Source organism: Plodia interpunctella, chromosome 12 (genome assembly GCF_027563975.2).
Source record: "Plodia interpunctella isolate USDA-ARS_2022_Savannah chromosome 12, ilPloInte3.2, whole genome shotgun sequence".
Taxonomy (NCBI): domain Eukaryota; kingdom Metazoa; phylum Arthropoda; class Insecta; order Lepidoptera; family Pyralidae; genus Plodia; species Plodia interpunctella.
In genome coordinates this window covers 10,135,114-10,150,684 of record NC_071305.1, presented here as the reverse complement: position 1 = coordinate 10,150,684, position 15,571 = coordinate 10,135,114, and the positions used below count along the sequence as shown (strand labels likewise).

The 15,571-nt window shown below is 34.5% G+C and overlaps 1 protein-coding gene across 9 annotated transcripts in view; it reads left to right on the top strand.

Annotated features, from left to right (window-relative positions):
* The window catches only part of DAAM (Dishevelled Associated Activator of Morphogenesis), an 81,952-nt gene that overhangs the window by 49,305 nt on the left and 17,076 nt on the right, over nucleotides 1-15,571 (top strand). For 8 of the 9 annotated variants that reach the window (XM_053752470.2, XM_053752466.2, XM_053752462.2 and 5 more), the window contains 2 exons: nucleotides 2,012-2,176; nucleotides 9,936-10,067. In XM_053752470.2, the coding sequence (XP_053608445.1) occupies nucleotides 2,129-2,176; nucleotides 9,936-10,067 (180 nt within the window). In that variant the 5' untranslated portion in view covers nucleotides 2,012-2,128. Of the gene's footprint in view, nucleotides 1-2,011; nucleotides 2,177-6,491; nucleotides 6,634-9,935; nucleotides 10,068-15,571 lie in introns of those variants that run through there. The other variant, XM_053752469.1, reaches the window with a different exon arrangement.

Genomic DNA, 15,571 nt, shown 5'->3' with positions numbered 1-15,571 from the left:
GACCACTGCTGAGAAGAAATGCCGAAAGAAACTCATTCAAACAGTGTTGGTCCCTATTATGCCAGAAGGGCTTACCATTTTTTATATATAAATTTATGTATAATTTTTTTGTTATAATTTTTTATCAGTAATATAACATTAAGTACATAATAAAGTACATGGTCAAAAGGTATACTGAAACATATTATGATTGTGATCAAGTGCTGATGAAAGGAAAATATATATATACTTATATATATATGTATAATTAACCAAACAAAAAAAAAACTTTTAATAAAAGATCGAGCTGACCAGTTCCCCCGGCAGCACCCGTTCACGAGTTGACGCGTGAGTGACATTGTGACAGAGTGACAGAGTGACATAGCGAAGCTCAACCACAATAGAGGGAACCTCCCGACCCGATCCACGATGCCGCTACCGGTTTGACCATTTGAATGTGCATGACATATTCGATCTCCATAATCTAACATAATAGATACCTATGTTACTTTCAGACACTTGGAGATCACAAATCACGTATATGTTTTACAATAAATGTCAAAATATATGTAATAAACATGTCAAGAAAATATATAAATAATAATAAAAAAAAAAATTAAAATCAAGTGTGAGAGGTGGAAGTTTTAGGAAGGGTCCAAGGTTTTTTATCATTTAAATAGCTATATAATTTAAATATATTACCATGATCTTGATTCCTGTTATTATTATGTCAATATTATATACATCCAATATTGTTAGTATTACCAATTTTTTATTAATATAGTATACACGGTGTCCTTCAAACACCTTCACTGCAAATTTAACGCTATCACCATTTTTACAAGCCTCTGGTACTACTTTAAATAAATCACTTTGCAATCAAAGTTACCATTAATTTTAGACCTATAAGATCTATAAAATAAGTTGGACCTAGTAAGTTTTTAACAGTTTTGGCGCTAATGACCATATCAATATCAAATAAACAAGTATTCTTGAATAGTTTCCTTATGATCTAATCGGAAGGCGAATATAAGCAGTAAAACAAATGAACTAGATTCCTTGAATGACAAAACCTCCTGTTTCACGCGGCGTTTCCTGGAGTTGCGTCATAGAAGAAAGCTGATCAACAGTTCTCGCTTTGCCATCGCGCCCATCTGTTAAATGTTAAATCTATGTAACTGTGTCCGCGTTAAAATCATTTCACTCTTACTGTCAGTGCAAATTAACGACATTACAGATGTTTATTCAACGGATACTTCAACAACACTTGTTTGATTGTGAACATAAATTTCGAATGAGATGTGCAACAATTTGTAGATTATATCAATCTTAAGGGATACCCTAAGACAAGGCTTTACCTACGTATGGGAAAGATGTAAGATTAGCCCACGATAGATCCTATCGTGGGCTAATCTTACATCTTAGGATCTATCGTCCAGTCGTTTTAGTGAGATTGAGTAACAAACATGGGGTAAATATATTATTTCCTCTATTTAGGTGTTATTAGCATCTAGACTGCTTCCATTAGTGTAATGCATCTGCAGTGAGTTGTCTATCGACGTGAAATAAGACCTTCACAGACATTTTCTCTTTTACGGTAACACTATTTTACATCTGCGTGGATGTGCTTCCGTTCATAATGTCAGATCTAGCGGAGATTGCAACCTGTTTCGCCTTCTGTTTCTGCAGTTCCTACAGCTCGCACGCAATATGTTTTATTGTTGATTGTGTTTAAGTGAAATGTATATTCATAGGTTTTTGCCAATTTGCGGTTTAGGTATTGGAAATAACTTGATGAACAAAACATTTTCGTACGTAATTACTACTCTTGAGAAATAAGAACTTTCTATATATTAGTCTATATTTTCTCAAATCGGCATATTCATACTTGGTCTTTACCAATTTACTATATACAATATACCTACTTTGTCATATCTACTATACTACTTCGTCATACTTATGTTATTTTATTATGTTACTTACTCTAAGTCTGTGAGGACCACTTACTGAAGTTGAATTCTGTTGTCCCCAGGGCCTCCCGTCGTGGTCGCGTGGGCTGGAGGCGGCGGAGGCGGCGCGTGCGCGCCTCGTGCGCTGGGCGTGCGGGGACTCCACGGCGCCCGACCCCCCGGACCCACCCCGCAAGAAGATGCCGCACGCGCTCCGGAGGCGGTGGCCGCTGTGCCCGTGTTTACAGGTAATTTAGTGATATATTTCATTCAGGTTTGGGAAAAAGAAATCATAGATAGTCCCACCTGCTTCCCTTCCCGGGCAGATTGTGGGCTGTAAAATGGGGATTCTTTTCATAGGCTATGGACGGGCATATTCTGCTTAACGTAGCCTAAAAGCGTAAAACGTAGCCTCTTCGCCGCAGTTCTTCGACTCTTGGTCCTGTTACAAAAATAAAGTTTATTTTAATGTTCAAAGTGAAGTTTGCGCTGCATTGATGTAGTCATGTCATAAGCTATGAGACAGGCGTCGAATTTTAAAATACTTGTTATTGCGACGCTTGTGATGATTATTAATGGTGACACACTCGCTCAGATTTTGCAGAGAAAATGCGTATTATTAGTATAATACGCATTTTGTTACAAAATATATAAGTAGATTAGTATCTACTTATATTTTTTGTGCCTATATTCAGAACTAGATATTTTCTTCTACCATCTGCGATGATTAAGCTCACGTAGAGCTGCCAGAGCCCCACAGCGCCGGAGCCGTGACAGAAGCTTTGCCTGTGACATTAGTACTTCTTTATTACCATAAAATAAAAATGTGTATAAGTGAATTATAAATACAAATCCCAAAAAAACAACGTAGGTAATAATAGTAGGTCATAACAATTCTCTTCAATGATTGCCCAACACGACAATATTCATAAAGATAAATTTTATAATTTAATTATTTCGCCCGAAATGTCTATTCCTTATTCGAAGGGCCCGGGCATTATTAATAATGTTTGCGATAAAACCATTTCGAGAATTAACTTTTATTAATAACAATTTCTAGAAATTGTTAACCAAAAACACTTTTTTAAGAATTTACATTTCCCTTTTCTGGCCCTCGCACACCATTATTATTAAAATTGTCTAACAGATTTAATATCATAGATATTTAGTCGTGCTAATGTATTCGTGAAGATTTCTAAAAACTTCATTGGCCCCGTGACTCTGCCGGCCGGGGTGCGCGCCTGACCCGCGCCTACTGATGCTTGTCTTCAGTCACAGCCAGCGAAGTGCACACTTAGAGACTAGAAACTTGTTCCTTGTCACCAAGCGCGTAAGGTATCTATATTGTGGGTCCAGGTGCTAGATATATTCCATTGGTTTCGTTGGCCTTTTAGTTAAATGAAAGTTCGATAAGTCAAGTTTATGAGGCTTATTAGTTTGTTTATTATGTGCTAGGAGATAATAACCTTTTTAGAATAGCTGAAGTAAATCAAAACAGTTTTATCTAAAATATCATCGACGATAAAATCCAATTAGACTTTGATAAATCACATTTTAAAAGAATCATCAATAGGACAGATAATAAAAGTCAAGGACGTGTAAAGTCGGTCAAAGAACCGGTTGTAAACAATGTGGAATTATTGTGCCGTGTCTGACGCTGACAGTCCTTCTATCAATGTGACATTCAATACCAATACTCGATATCAATATCAACACTCTACTTGGTCTAATAATCGATTTAAAATCTCTGTGTCCAATCCCACATCTTTGATTATGAATTTTGCTTTCCATTTATATCACCGGACATAATTTATTCCACCATTTGTTTGCAGATGTAGCTGTTAAGCTTGTAACTTTATTATCTCTAACAATTTCTTTCAACCATTTCATACGCTTCTAACATTCTAGTGTTGAACCAACATGCCTGGTTACTGGTAAGTGAGTAATTCTGAGCGAGTTTGACGAACTATCGCAGTGCGGGCAGGGCTTTATATCCGACTTGCATCAGCTGTAATAGAAATGAAGCCAGCAATAGATCCGATAGCAACAAATGAAGCCCTTGCAGGTGGTGAAAGTGGGACACGCCGAGATGCCGCAGTAGCCGATATTTCGGTGTCACATTACCCGGTCAAAGCTAGACACGAGACACTGCACACGTTCCGGAACGATACGCTTGCAGTTTGCTGTTAATCATTCGGACTTGATACAAGTATAAATTACTATTGTGTTTACAACAGATTTTTGTACCAGCTGACTCCTAGTAAAAGTAGTATTTCTAAAAACAGTAGTATTCTTTCTTTCACTGTGTCATTCAAAGTTTTGTTTATTAATTCTTATTTATTGATGCATTTTTATTTATCTATAAACAGCACGATATAATTTAATTCATTTTTCATATTAACCGTATTAATGTGTTAAATCATGAATACACAGTATTAATGTAATAAAATAACAATAAACAGTATTAATGTGTTAAATCATGAATACAAAAGAATATAGAAACTTATCTCTTCAATATGGCAAAGGACGAAAGAAAAGGCTTTTAGCATGGTAACAACACTGTATGAATTCCTTTCAGAGTCAAAAAATGCCTATACGACCTTGTTTTAAGAAACAATTCTTAGCTGTAGACTGCAACATCAATTACACAATCTTAAAAAAAAGGTATTTTAGGAGAAGCACAGTAAACATAATGTTTACTGCTATTTGGTAGTCATGATATTTCTAAATTATGTCAATATGCGTCCATTGTCACCTTGCAATGCTTAATAAAAATAGAAAAAAGAATTCCTTAAAATAATCCTGCGATCAATATTCGCAACTGTGGTTTATCTTCTTCAATTTGTAGTAATATGCAAAGCTTCGCGTAGTTTCGTTGTCGACAGTTCAAGCGAGGAAAGCCCTTTAAGCGGGAGTCTGTCGGAACCAGTTCCCTTTGCATTGGAAAGCCTCGAGTAATGTCGGTCAGTCGATACATATTTATCAGCGAGATGCGCGGGCGCAGGTCCCCGCACCACGTGCTTGGTTTTCACTATGTTATTTATGCTTGCGTTTAGTTATAATTGCGGATTATTCTAATGCTGTTCTCGCTTTTAGATTTGAATGAGTCATGTTTATAAATATTTCGTAGGTAGTACTAATGCTACTTATAAATCGTAATGATTTTATGTTTTGAACACTATAATTTTTAATTAAACACGAGTTATTTAAATACTCTTTATTAAAACTAGTCACATACCCATAGTATTTAATTGCCATATAATAATTAAATAAGGGAAATACATCATACTAACACTCAAGGAAGCTTAAATTTTACTCTACGGACAAAACTTATCAAGAGAGTTACGTCAACACTATTTTGTACAAGGTTTTAACTTTTAAATATATTAACTACTTTAATTTCCAAATCAAAGGTACTAGAGGTTCACTTGATACACCGAATTTAGAAAGTTAAGGTTAAATAAACAGCCATCAATTCAGTAATTGTAACAGAAAACGTTGATTGATTGGCGTTTTGGACGCTTCTATTGAGCTGATCATAAGTTCACATTCTAAGGTCAGGCGTAATTGAAAAAAACTCAAAACGACATGTCAGGCCAACAATAAGGCTGATAAACAATTTGAGAGCCATATTGCAACACTTCTTGAGCAACTGTGCGCTTTAAAAAGAGTTCATCTGGCATTTTCAGAATGCCAAAAGGACAATTCCTTGAATTGAAACTGATTAGTAATTATATCATTGCTGATCAGCAAGGTCAAGAGCCGGAGTCTGGTAAATAATTACTATAAAACAAAGCCGGTTGTATCTGAAAAGGATCTCATGACCAAACAGCATATCTTCTTAATGTCTCTTGATGATTGCAATCATTTCTCTGATAAATAATCGCAAATTATACACATTATTGTATGGAATTTGATGGGGAAATGGCCTTTATCTCCACTGCATAGGGGTTCATGTGTATTTAACATGCAGTTTACTGTACTCGACTGCAGTCCCAGGTCAAGAGCCACATTCTATTTGTTATCTCGTCCGCTTCTCGAGCCCCTTGTCATAATTAAACGTCTACTTAATTGCCGATCGAATTAGAACACAATAGTTGACTGGACGGAAGTCATTGCAGCAATTAAGGCCGGCCTCCATCTCAGCGGAGCGGACGCTAGAGGAACGATGTATTGAAATCGGTTTCTCTTCCTCATTTAGCTTTAGTAGATAGGATAAGTGATGTCTCAAATTTAATTTCGTAAGCACGATTAAAACAAAGATGTGATATTTCGCACGCAGCTTATAGTCTATGAACTATAGAAATAATTATAGGAAATGCGTATGGAACTGAAAACGTGAAATAAAAATACATGAACTCCACATTATTACTTTTATGTAACACTTTTTATTAGGCTTACAACCAGGTTCCTCGTCTACTCTTTTTATTTTCATTAGAGAAATAGCCGGGCAATTTCTCCGCTTCACATATTTGTATCTGTGATTTGGTGGAGTCCAAGCCTTAAGTTAGACAAACCTTCTCCTGATTGCAACACATTGCCCTGCGCCCGCGCCGTGGGGTCGCGTGTTCTGTTGTTTTCTATATTAAATGTGGACCTGACAACTTTCGTGTTGGTTGAGGGTGTTGTGATTAAGATGAGTGTAAGGTACAATAGACGACTGAGGTTGACGTTCAGACGGAGGCACTCGGAGGCGAGACAAGGCGTAAGTTTAGATCTAGTACTTCTGACATCATGGAGGTTTTCCAATACGATATTTCAATAGACAACAGATAATATTCATTACATACGCATTTTAGTCTCCTTTAATCAGAAATCAATTTTTTGATATGTTTTTTAATTTATTTGAATTTTATATATTTAATCGTTCGATCATTGTCATTAAGGTTAAATTTTAATTTAGAGATGTAATACATTTTAACCTGAGCAGGTTAAAATGCACCAAAGAATAAGTATGATCCCATTCTGTCAATTGATTAAAATGTCACAACCTCGGTAACTGATGCATTAAGTGCATTTTATTGTCCAGTTCAAGTTGTCGTAAATACTAATATAGCTAATAACGCCAGTGCCCTTTCAATCATAAATAAAATGGTTTCGGACGAGACGCCTGGTGAAGTCATCGACGGAAATAATGCAATCCCTAATATGGGGTAGGGCTGAGGACATATTGCTTGGTAGTCAGATGAAAGTTTGTAAATAATCAAAACACGATATACCAAAATTAAAAAAATCAAATAAATCTAAGTTAGTGTTGGTAAAAGAAGTAGTAGTAAATAAAGTCTGTTATTTAGAAAAAAACTTCCAAAATGGACAGAATTTTAATAAATTATCTGTAATAATTAGAATAATGCAAATATCAAAAAGTCATTGCGATATATTTGTAATTAAAAACATTTTTGGCATAGCATTTAAGGTTTTACTTGATCAAAAATTGTTCCGAAATGCTAGTAGTTTGTAGTATTGGTAAATAAATGTTATTTAATTCAGAATATGTCGTGAAAAAGTGCCTGTGTCTGATCTATACTTATTTCTTAATAAATGCTTTGATTTGATATAAATCCCATTCTTACCCGACCTGTTGTTCTCTCTTTATCTAATTTATGTACTTTAAAATTTCCTAACAGTTATCTAAATGGCTGTGTATATTTATCTTTTATGCATGTTTGTAAAATATCAATAGTTACAAATAAATATATAGTATATTCTGACAGGTTACACACAAATGTCAAAATCATTAAGAGTTCAATAAATTATTATGTTTCGCAATGTGTTTGCTTTTGTGTTTAACGTTATTAGTTGTCATTCTTCAGTGGCATTGAGCTACCTTTACGAGATGTTTACTCGTTAAGAATAATTGTTACTGTCCGCAAATTTGTATAGCTGTGTTTTCATTAGCCTTTGCCCCTGGACCCTGACATTCACCCTGAGGCTTGATTAGATAGCTAAGTAATGATTTCTTTTAGTTCGGTTTTTGTATTTGCTTATTACTATAATATATGTTCAGGAAACTCCTGATGTATTCGAAGAGCAACCACTTCACACTTGTTTAGAATAATTTTACTTTGTATTTCTACATGAAAAACAACGCATTGTAATGTGCTCTTGCAAATAATTATTAAATCAGTCAATGAAAGTTTATTTCGAGTTGTAGTTTTAATGTTCAAATTCCATAGTGTCTTCTACGAGACACACTAAAATATATTTGAATAAATAGGTAGAATTTTTGTAAGTACATCAATATGTACCAAATACTAATTAAGCTCACACAAATCTTTCGAGGTTTAAGAATTTTATTTGTGTAAATGTAATTTCGGTTAAAAAAAGTAATATTCAATTGTTTTACTGTCATTACGGGCATGGAGTGTAACGTGTAACAAGCAAATAATTTGGTTCTGTCACCCCTGGCCGCTCCGACGACGACGTGTGACATGCCCTCGTGTCCCGAGACAAGTCTGCGGCGCCTAAAGGTCGTTACGAGATGACTCACCCGATGGTCGCGTTCGTAGCTTTCTGTACCAGAATAGTCGATTACCATCTGTGAGACCACTTTCATTCGCATTTCATCACTAGCTGAAGCCCGAAGCTCCGCTAGGGAAATAACAGTGGTCCAAGTTTTACACTACCTTCGTATCAAAACAACGAATTCTTTTTTTTATATGGCGATTTTAGTAAGATTCTCAATAAGTCTACTCAATCTTGCTTAGATTGACTAGAGTTTTTATGGAATGGTTATTGATACCAATGACTGAATGATTATTTAAAGCCATCTGAGAGCAAGGAACGTCAATGTCAATGACAAAAGCATGATATACATGCAGTGGTTCAGTATATTTGCATACAATACAAAACCATATTTTTTACATGACTGTTATAAAACAAATGTATATTCGAAGCAGCTGTCGTAAATAATATAGATCTACTTAGACGTTAAATATAGATAAATACGTGTGAAATACATTAATTTTCTTACTTAGTAGGGATGTCATTTTAACGTGCACGGTATTTATACGACAGGAAGTAAATATGTCTGTATCCTTGCCTACCCGCGATGGTATGTCCGCGGTGCTGTAATTGACTTGATTTATTAATACTTCCACACGTCGAGGAAAATTACGTGGTTAAATTGTGGAAAAAATAACTGTATTTTGTCGTACATGGCAAATGACTATAAGGTTTATTTTTCCGGAGAGTAGGTGTTTCCTATTTTTTTCCAAATTTCACTCTAGAACAATGCTTGGACAACTGTCTTGTAGAGATAAGAATGTCTTTATTAGTCAATTGTAAATAAAAACTTTAAAATTACATAATATGGAATGATTAATAAATAATAATCGTTTTTCAGATGAGAACAGGTAACGGTTATGATTGTCTTTCCATCTCGTCTCCGTGTTCCTTTTTATTCTTATATGTGATTAAAATTGTTAGCCTCAGGCCTTTTTTATTTGTGTAGTCGAGTTATGTTCTCATAATAAACTGATGTTGTTCAGTGCATCCAACCAGTTGCGTAATTATTCTGAGTACAAAATGATTTATTGGTTGGCGCTTTACTAGAATTATGTTCACAAGTTAATTTACTTTTTACTGCAATTTTTGGTTGTTTACTCGGAGAAACTTAATTTATCGCAATTTTTATTGATATTAAACATAACTACCTGGTTTATTGATATAAATGTTATTTGTGAACGTTTTATTGCACTGATATTGACCACTAACGTTATGATAACGCAGGAACTGTAATTATACTTTGAATACCGTTTAATAAAAAGTTTTATGTCAAACACGGCCGCATTATTCACATGAGACTCTTCAATATCAAGGTTTTGATTTAAATGTCATCTTCTGTACCTTTCTTCTGTATAAGATATTGTGAATTCGTGTTCTATCAAAAAGCTTATCATTTTCCCTTTACAGGTTCACTTTGATATCTAATTTGTGTTTCATTTTTGTAGTATACATTTTATTTGACATATTTTTAAATAGTTAAATTGTTTTCTTATGTTCTAGAATGACGAGCCTCCAGAGATCACGTACTGCGTGGTGGGGGGCGAGGGCGGCACCCTGGCGCTGCAGGCCGTCACCCCCACACACCCCATGCCGCCCCTCGAGGAGCTCGACGCAAAGTTCGCTGAGCTGGTGGTGAGTAAACATGATTGTCATAAATTCTTCATAGCCACCTTACAATCCATGACCATTTCATATTCTTCCTAGGTCCCTATATGTCGTACGAGGCGACTTAGGGACACATTTATGCACATGACACATTGTAAGCTGTCAGGCAACAATAGCATTTTCAAGACGTCAGACAGGTTGTAAAATCACAGCTGAATCTTCAAAATTTGGAGTTTATTGATCCCAAGCTTTGCGAATTCGTAGCTCCGCTCTGGATGCAACCGGAAAGTTAAGATAAAGATAAGAAAGAGATTAAACTCTTCAAGGGAAAGAGTAAATGTAAAGTTTAGCCATAATTACCATGTTATCTAGTAATTTCTTTAACAATAGGGCTTTCCTACGGTGTGAGCTATTTTTCTCCGCAAGTCGCTCATTGTCTTATACTTCTGTTAATGTTTCTGAATTAAGACTGAACCACTTTTAGTCATAAATTTTAGTAATTTGATGTAAAAAATAAAAATCAACAAAATCTTTCTCGATTTCGCCATTAGCATTGCTTTTATTGCCGACCGGGTGGATATTAAATTACATGACTTTTTGCATATCAAGTTTTAAATGTGGTCGAAATTGCTGTTACCGAATATTCAAAATAACTTGGCGTTATAAAAACAAACATCGGTGATCATGTAGTTCTTGAGTTTCCAATCGATAAAGGTGAATTACCAAAGTATTTGAAACTTACGTAACTAAAGAATTTTGTTCACATGTAAGTATAAATGGGTGAAACGAGCGTGATTGGATGTTTTTACAACATTCACTTTAATAACATGCATTCTAAATAGTGTCACGAAAGCAAAATGAAGTTACGTGTTGTGACGTGACCCTTGACGCTCGTTTCTGATTATCTCACATCTCGCACCAGTACATTATTTATTAAAACATGCTAAATTATTTATTTACCAATGAAACAGCAAACAGAAAAGTTATAGTTTATATTTATCATACACTGCTAACATAAATAAGTTCAAAGAAAACCATAATTAATTTTTAACTTTCATTTCATTATTAAATCCCAAAAAGGTACGTGCGTGTGTAAAGCTCTACCTTATTTATATTTGAAGAACATACCTCCACATTCAGTCAAAAGTCATTCAGGAATAGACCTAGTTAGTAGACTATAACTGTTTCATCACATAGATTGTTCCATTGAAAACTTATTGTCATTTAAAAGAATGTTAATAACATAATGGGTCTCAAAACAAAATGATGAGTTTTCATAATAGTCCTCTCCATAGTTCCCATCGTTCTTTACCAGTGTAATTTCATCATTGTTAGACGTTCTGTCGGTTTTGTTACACAACTAATCTGCTTCGCTATTATCTTGAATTGCTGCTTTTAGATTCACTGCACTTCTGCTTTAAAACAATGCCGGTCCAGACTAGAAAGATTCGTTAATAGCAAGTAACATTATGAATGAGAAAGTTTTAGGTTTTGCCTGTTTTTCTTTTTCCTTGTACTTTTCCCTCTATTGCAATTTTTTGGCATTTTAACTACATGATTATTTCCAAATGATACATAATTTTATTTGAATGCAATGATTTTAATTGATGAACGAATCACGAATATTAAAACGCATTAAACGTAAATAGTTGTTGAAGCTCTAACAAGCTAAATTATAATGAAACAAATTCCCAACTTTCTCTAAGAAGATAAATCTCAGCAGCAGCATGTAATGTGACACACGACCATAAGCAAGTTCAGGTAAATGTCTTGGGACCTCATACATTGTTGTCATAATTGATCCGCGATAGAGTTTAACGACTTCTGAGGAATTCCGTGATCCTATAAGATCATATATATCGAAATAATTTTAACCTCCTTAGAGTTTGCACTTAGCTTTTGGTGATAGTGTGTACAGTATTTTGCATGATAAATTAGAATAATAAGGTTTTATATATTTAGGATGATGTTTGTTAAATATTTGTAATCTTGACTCCAAATCTCTGAAACAAAAGGTTAAAGTGAGTAATTCTGTTTTGGTCTTCATGTCAATGATTGTTTTATTCATTTATTCAATAACAATTTACAAATTGTGTCTGAAATATAATATTCATAAAAAATCTAATAATAATAATAAGTTAAAATTAAATTATAAATCGTTAATAATAAAAGGACATCATACTTAAACTTAACACACACATTTGGATGCTCACAATAACTTGTCAAGGAAAAAAAAAAAGAAGAAAAGAAAAAACATTGTTTAGGTCACTTAAAGAAATCCTCTATTACATATTCATTCCGTTCTATCAGATAAGTCTTTAATTTGTTTTTGAACTCTGATAATTTAAGGTTTTGCCTGAACTCCACCGGTAGCTTATTAAAAGCTTTAATTGCCTGATATTGCGGGCTGTGTTCAAATACTTTTAAGTGAGGTATCATGTCAGGCGTTAAATGTTTCCTCCTCGTTGCTTCGCGTGCTATCCTTTCTCTTTCCCCTTCCAACTGGGGAAGATGCTTTTTGAAGTCTGTCAGGAGAACCAACAGATATAGACCAGGTACAGTCAATATTCCTAACTTTTTGAAGTGAGGCCTACATGATTCTAGAGGAGGTAATCGCAGCAATGTCCTAATTGCCCGTTTTTGAGATACGAACGCTCCATTTACATTGTAGTCATAACTATTTCCCCAATACTTAATGCTGTAGCGTAGTCTAGATTCTACTAAAGCAAAGTACACCATTTTAAGCCGTTCCAAACTTATTACATCTCTAAGACTACGTAATGCAAAAGATGCCGACGAGACTGCATTTTCAATTTTGGACAGTTCTGGTTTCCAATTCAAATATTGGTCTATATAGATACCTAAAAATTTGACCTTATCAACGACGTCGATTTGCTTCCCGTTAAAGTTTACATTTAATTTTGCTTTATTTCTGCTAGTGGATCTAAACAATATAATGTTTGTTTTGCTAGCATTTAGTTTTAAGTTATTTGACGTAAACCATTCGTCAAAAGCTTTTAAAGTCTTATCAATCTTAGTTTTTAATAAATTCATGTCAATGTCGTATAATAGCATTTGTATCGTCCGCAAAATTTATGATTGTGAGCGTCGTATTACATGATCTCTTTTTCATCTTCGCTTGTTTGCATTCGGGGTTAAGATATCCCAAAGCCCGATAGAAAATAAACCAGATACGGCTATTTACAGCCGGTGACATGCCTGGCTATGCGTGGGAGCTTATGGAGTAATCACTTTATAGGGCGGATCCACATGCAATTATCGTGATCCGCGATCATTTCTATAATGATCAATATTGGGAGTAACATAATAAAATATTACCCGCATAATTAGCCAAGTTAATAATAAGTCTAATACACAGTCAGTAGTAGATGATTAACAGTAGGTTGAAATAATTAATAAAGTACTTAACGTACTGAGCACCTGAGAGTCTGGTAGTTAAATGTCTGGCCTTCTTAATCGTTCCATTCACGCAAAAACATTTGACTGTCAGAAGATTAGATACTTATTCATTAAAATATTTCTGTTCCGAAAGTCCTCAAGCTTATGTGGTAAAATAACTTGCATGATTTTTAGTTCTTAGTTCATATAAGAGCTCTGTGGCGTAGTGGTCTGCTATCTGGAGTGGGACCCGCACTGGGTTCGATTCCTAGTGCGGGCAAATTGAACTTGGGATATTTTTCCACAGATATTTTTCTACGGTTCTGGGAATGTTGTTCCCTTTTTCTGTGTTTGTGTCCATCTGATATAAGTTTAATGTTTAATGTGGGCCGTTGAGTGTTGGTCTATTTATTTTTATTTTATAAGAAAAAACAAATATCTGGCTGCACTTTTTTCTTGATTTTGAACAGGAAGGGTACCAAGAACTCTTTAAGTGTTGGCTATATGTGGACAGTAGGAAAGTGGTACTTGGGCTCTAACGCTCTTTGTAAAGGAAAATGACCTAAAAAACATTCAAAGGGAGAGACATTTTCCAGTGACCGTAAAGTTTTATGTCTGATTGAATTTGCGCTTACTATCCAAATGAAAACGAGTCGTGCTAGATAGAAACGTCCAGTTATTCAATTAATGTCAAAAATAATAAAGTCTAACCCGCAAGTAGCGACCATTTAGACAGGACAAGGTGATCACGGATCAATAAATAATATTCAACGAGGTAACTTCGTAAATAACGAAGCTAACTGACTTTTCCCTGGCATGCAAGGAAGGTCTGCCAAAGCTGGAAAGTCCACTTAAGTTAATGAAAATGTCAGAAAAGCTATAACGAGCCTGAACGCAACTTTCAAATATTACTTGTGATTATTTAAAGAAGGTATTGAACTTGATGATTTCACTAGTGTCGCTAATAGTGTAGCTATAGTTAGCAAAATTATATTTAGACCAGCAAGTGACCGTATATTTTTCTTTTCAATTGAACTAGTATCATTCAATTGAACGTGTATTGTATTCGAGTTTTGTCAAGTTCGAGTCTTTGTATATTTGCCTGTTCATTTTGTAAGGCGTCTATCTCATAGCTGTGGCTTAAAAAATATTAAAAGTGTGTGAATCATAATCAAATCATAATTATGTACTAAATTCCTAACGATAAGTGAGTCCTTTCCTCAACACTGGGATATCAATATCAATGAGTATACATTGTTTAAATCATAATGCTCCAGTTTCTATTAGAAGTAACATACAAACATAAATCGATATTCTTAATTATAACATTAGCAAGACCAAGATCCTTGTTAAGACATTAGGTTATGTTAATTACATGCTAATACATAATCAATACAATAGTAAAAGTAGATCAAGCAAGTATCCACATAAAGAGGACCGCGGCTTCTCGTGACTGCTCGAAGGCTGCAGAACGAATTAAATACGTAATAAACTATTTAATGAACTGGAAAATGCAACTAGTTTTAGATCACCATTGAAAGTCTGATGTAAATCGTTTCCAATTGACCTTTGCTGTATTCTTGGAAATACAGTTAGATTTTCCTATTATGAATTTATCATCTGAATTCATTACTACAAGTACATATGTTATTTGAGTTGTCTCAATCAGATTTCTTTAATATAGAAAGGCTTTACAATATATCGTTCGTTCTATAATAGTACATGAAATAACAATACCAAATAATTCTTCATAAGTAGGTAACCTTTAATTTTGTACAATTGACGTCGGTCCATCTATCCCTATTTATAGCCGAGGAATATTCGCGGACAGACTTGTTAACAATTGTTGATGCTGGAGAATATATCTACGAATTGTTAGCAAAAAAGGGGGAGGTGTACTTGAGAAATAATTAATAACTTGCTCTCTAATAGGACTGTCTCGTATCTAATATACAATGTATTATAATGCTTCTCGAAATTTTGTTTATTGATGTGCTTAGAGATCGAAAATAATACTCCCACCTCAACAGCACGTCATATCTCATCATATCTAAAGATTGGCTTAATGCTTTGGAAAAGACTGCTTAAGTTGGTCCAAATGTATACATTGTTTTTAATTGGTAGAAATAAAG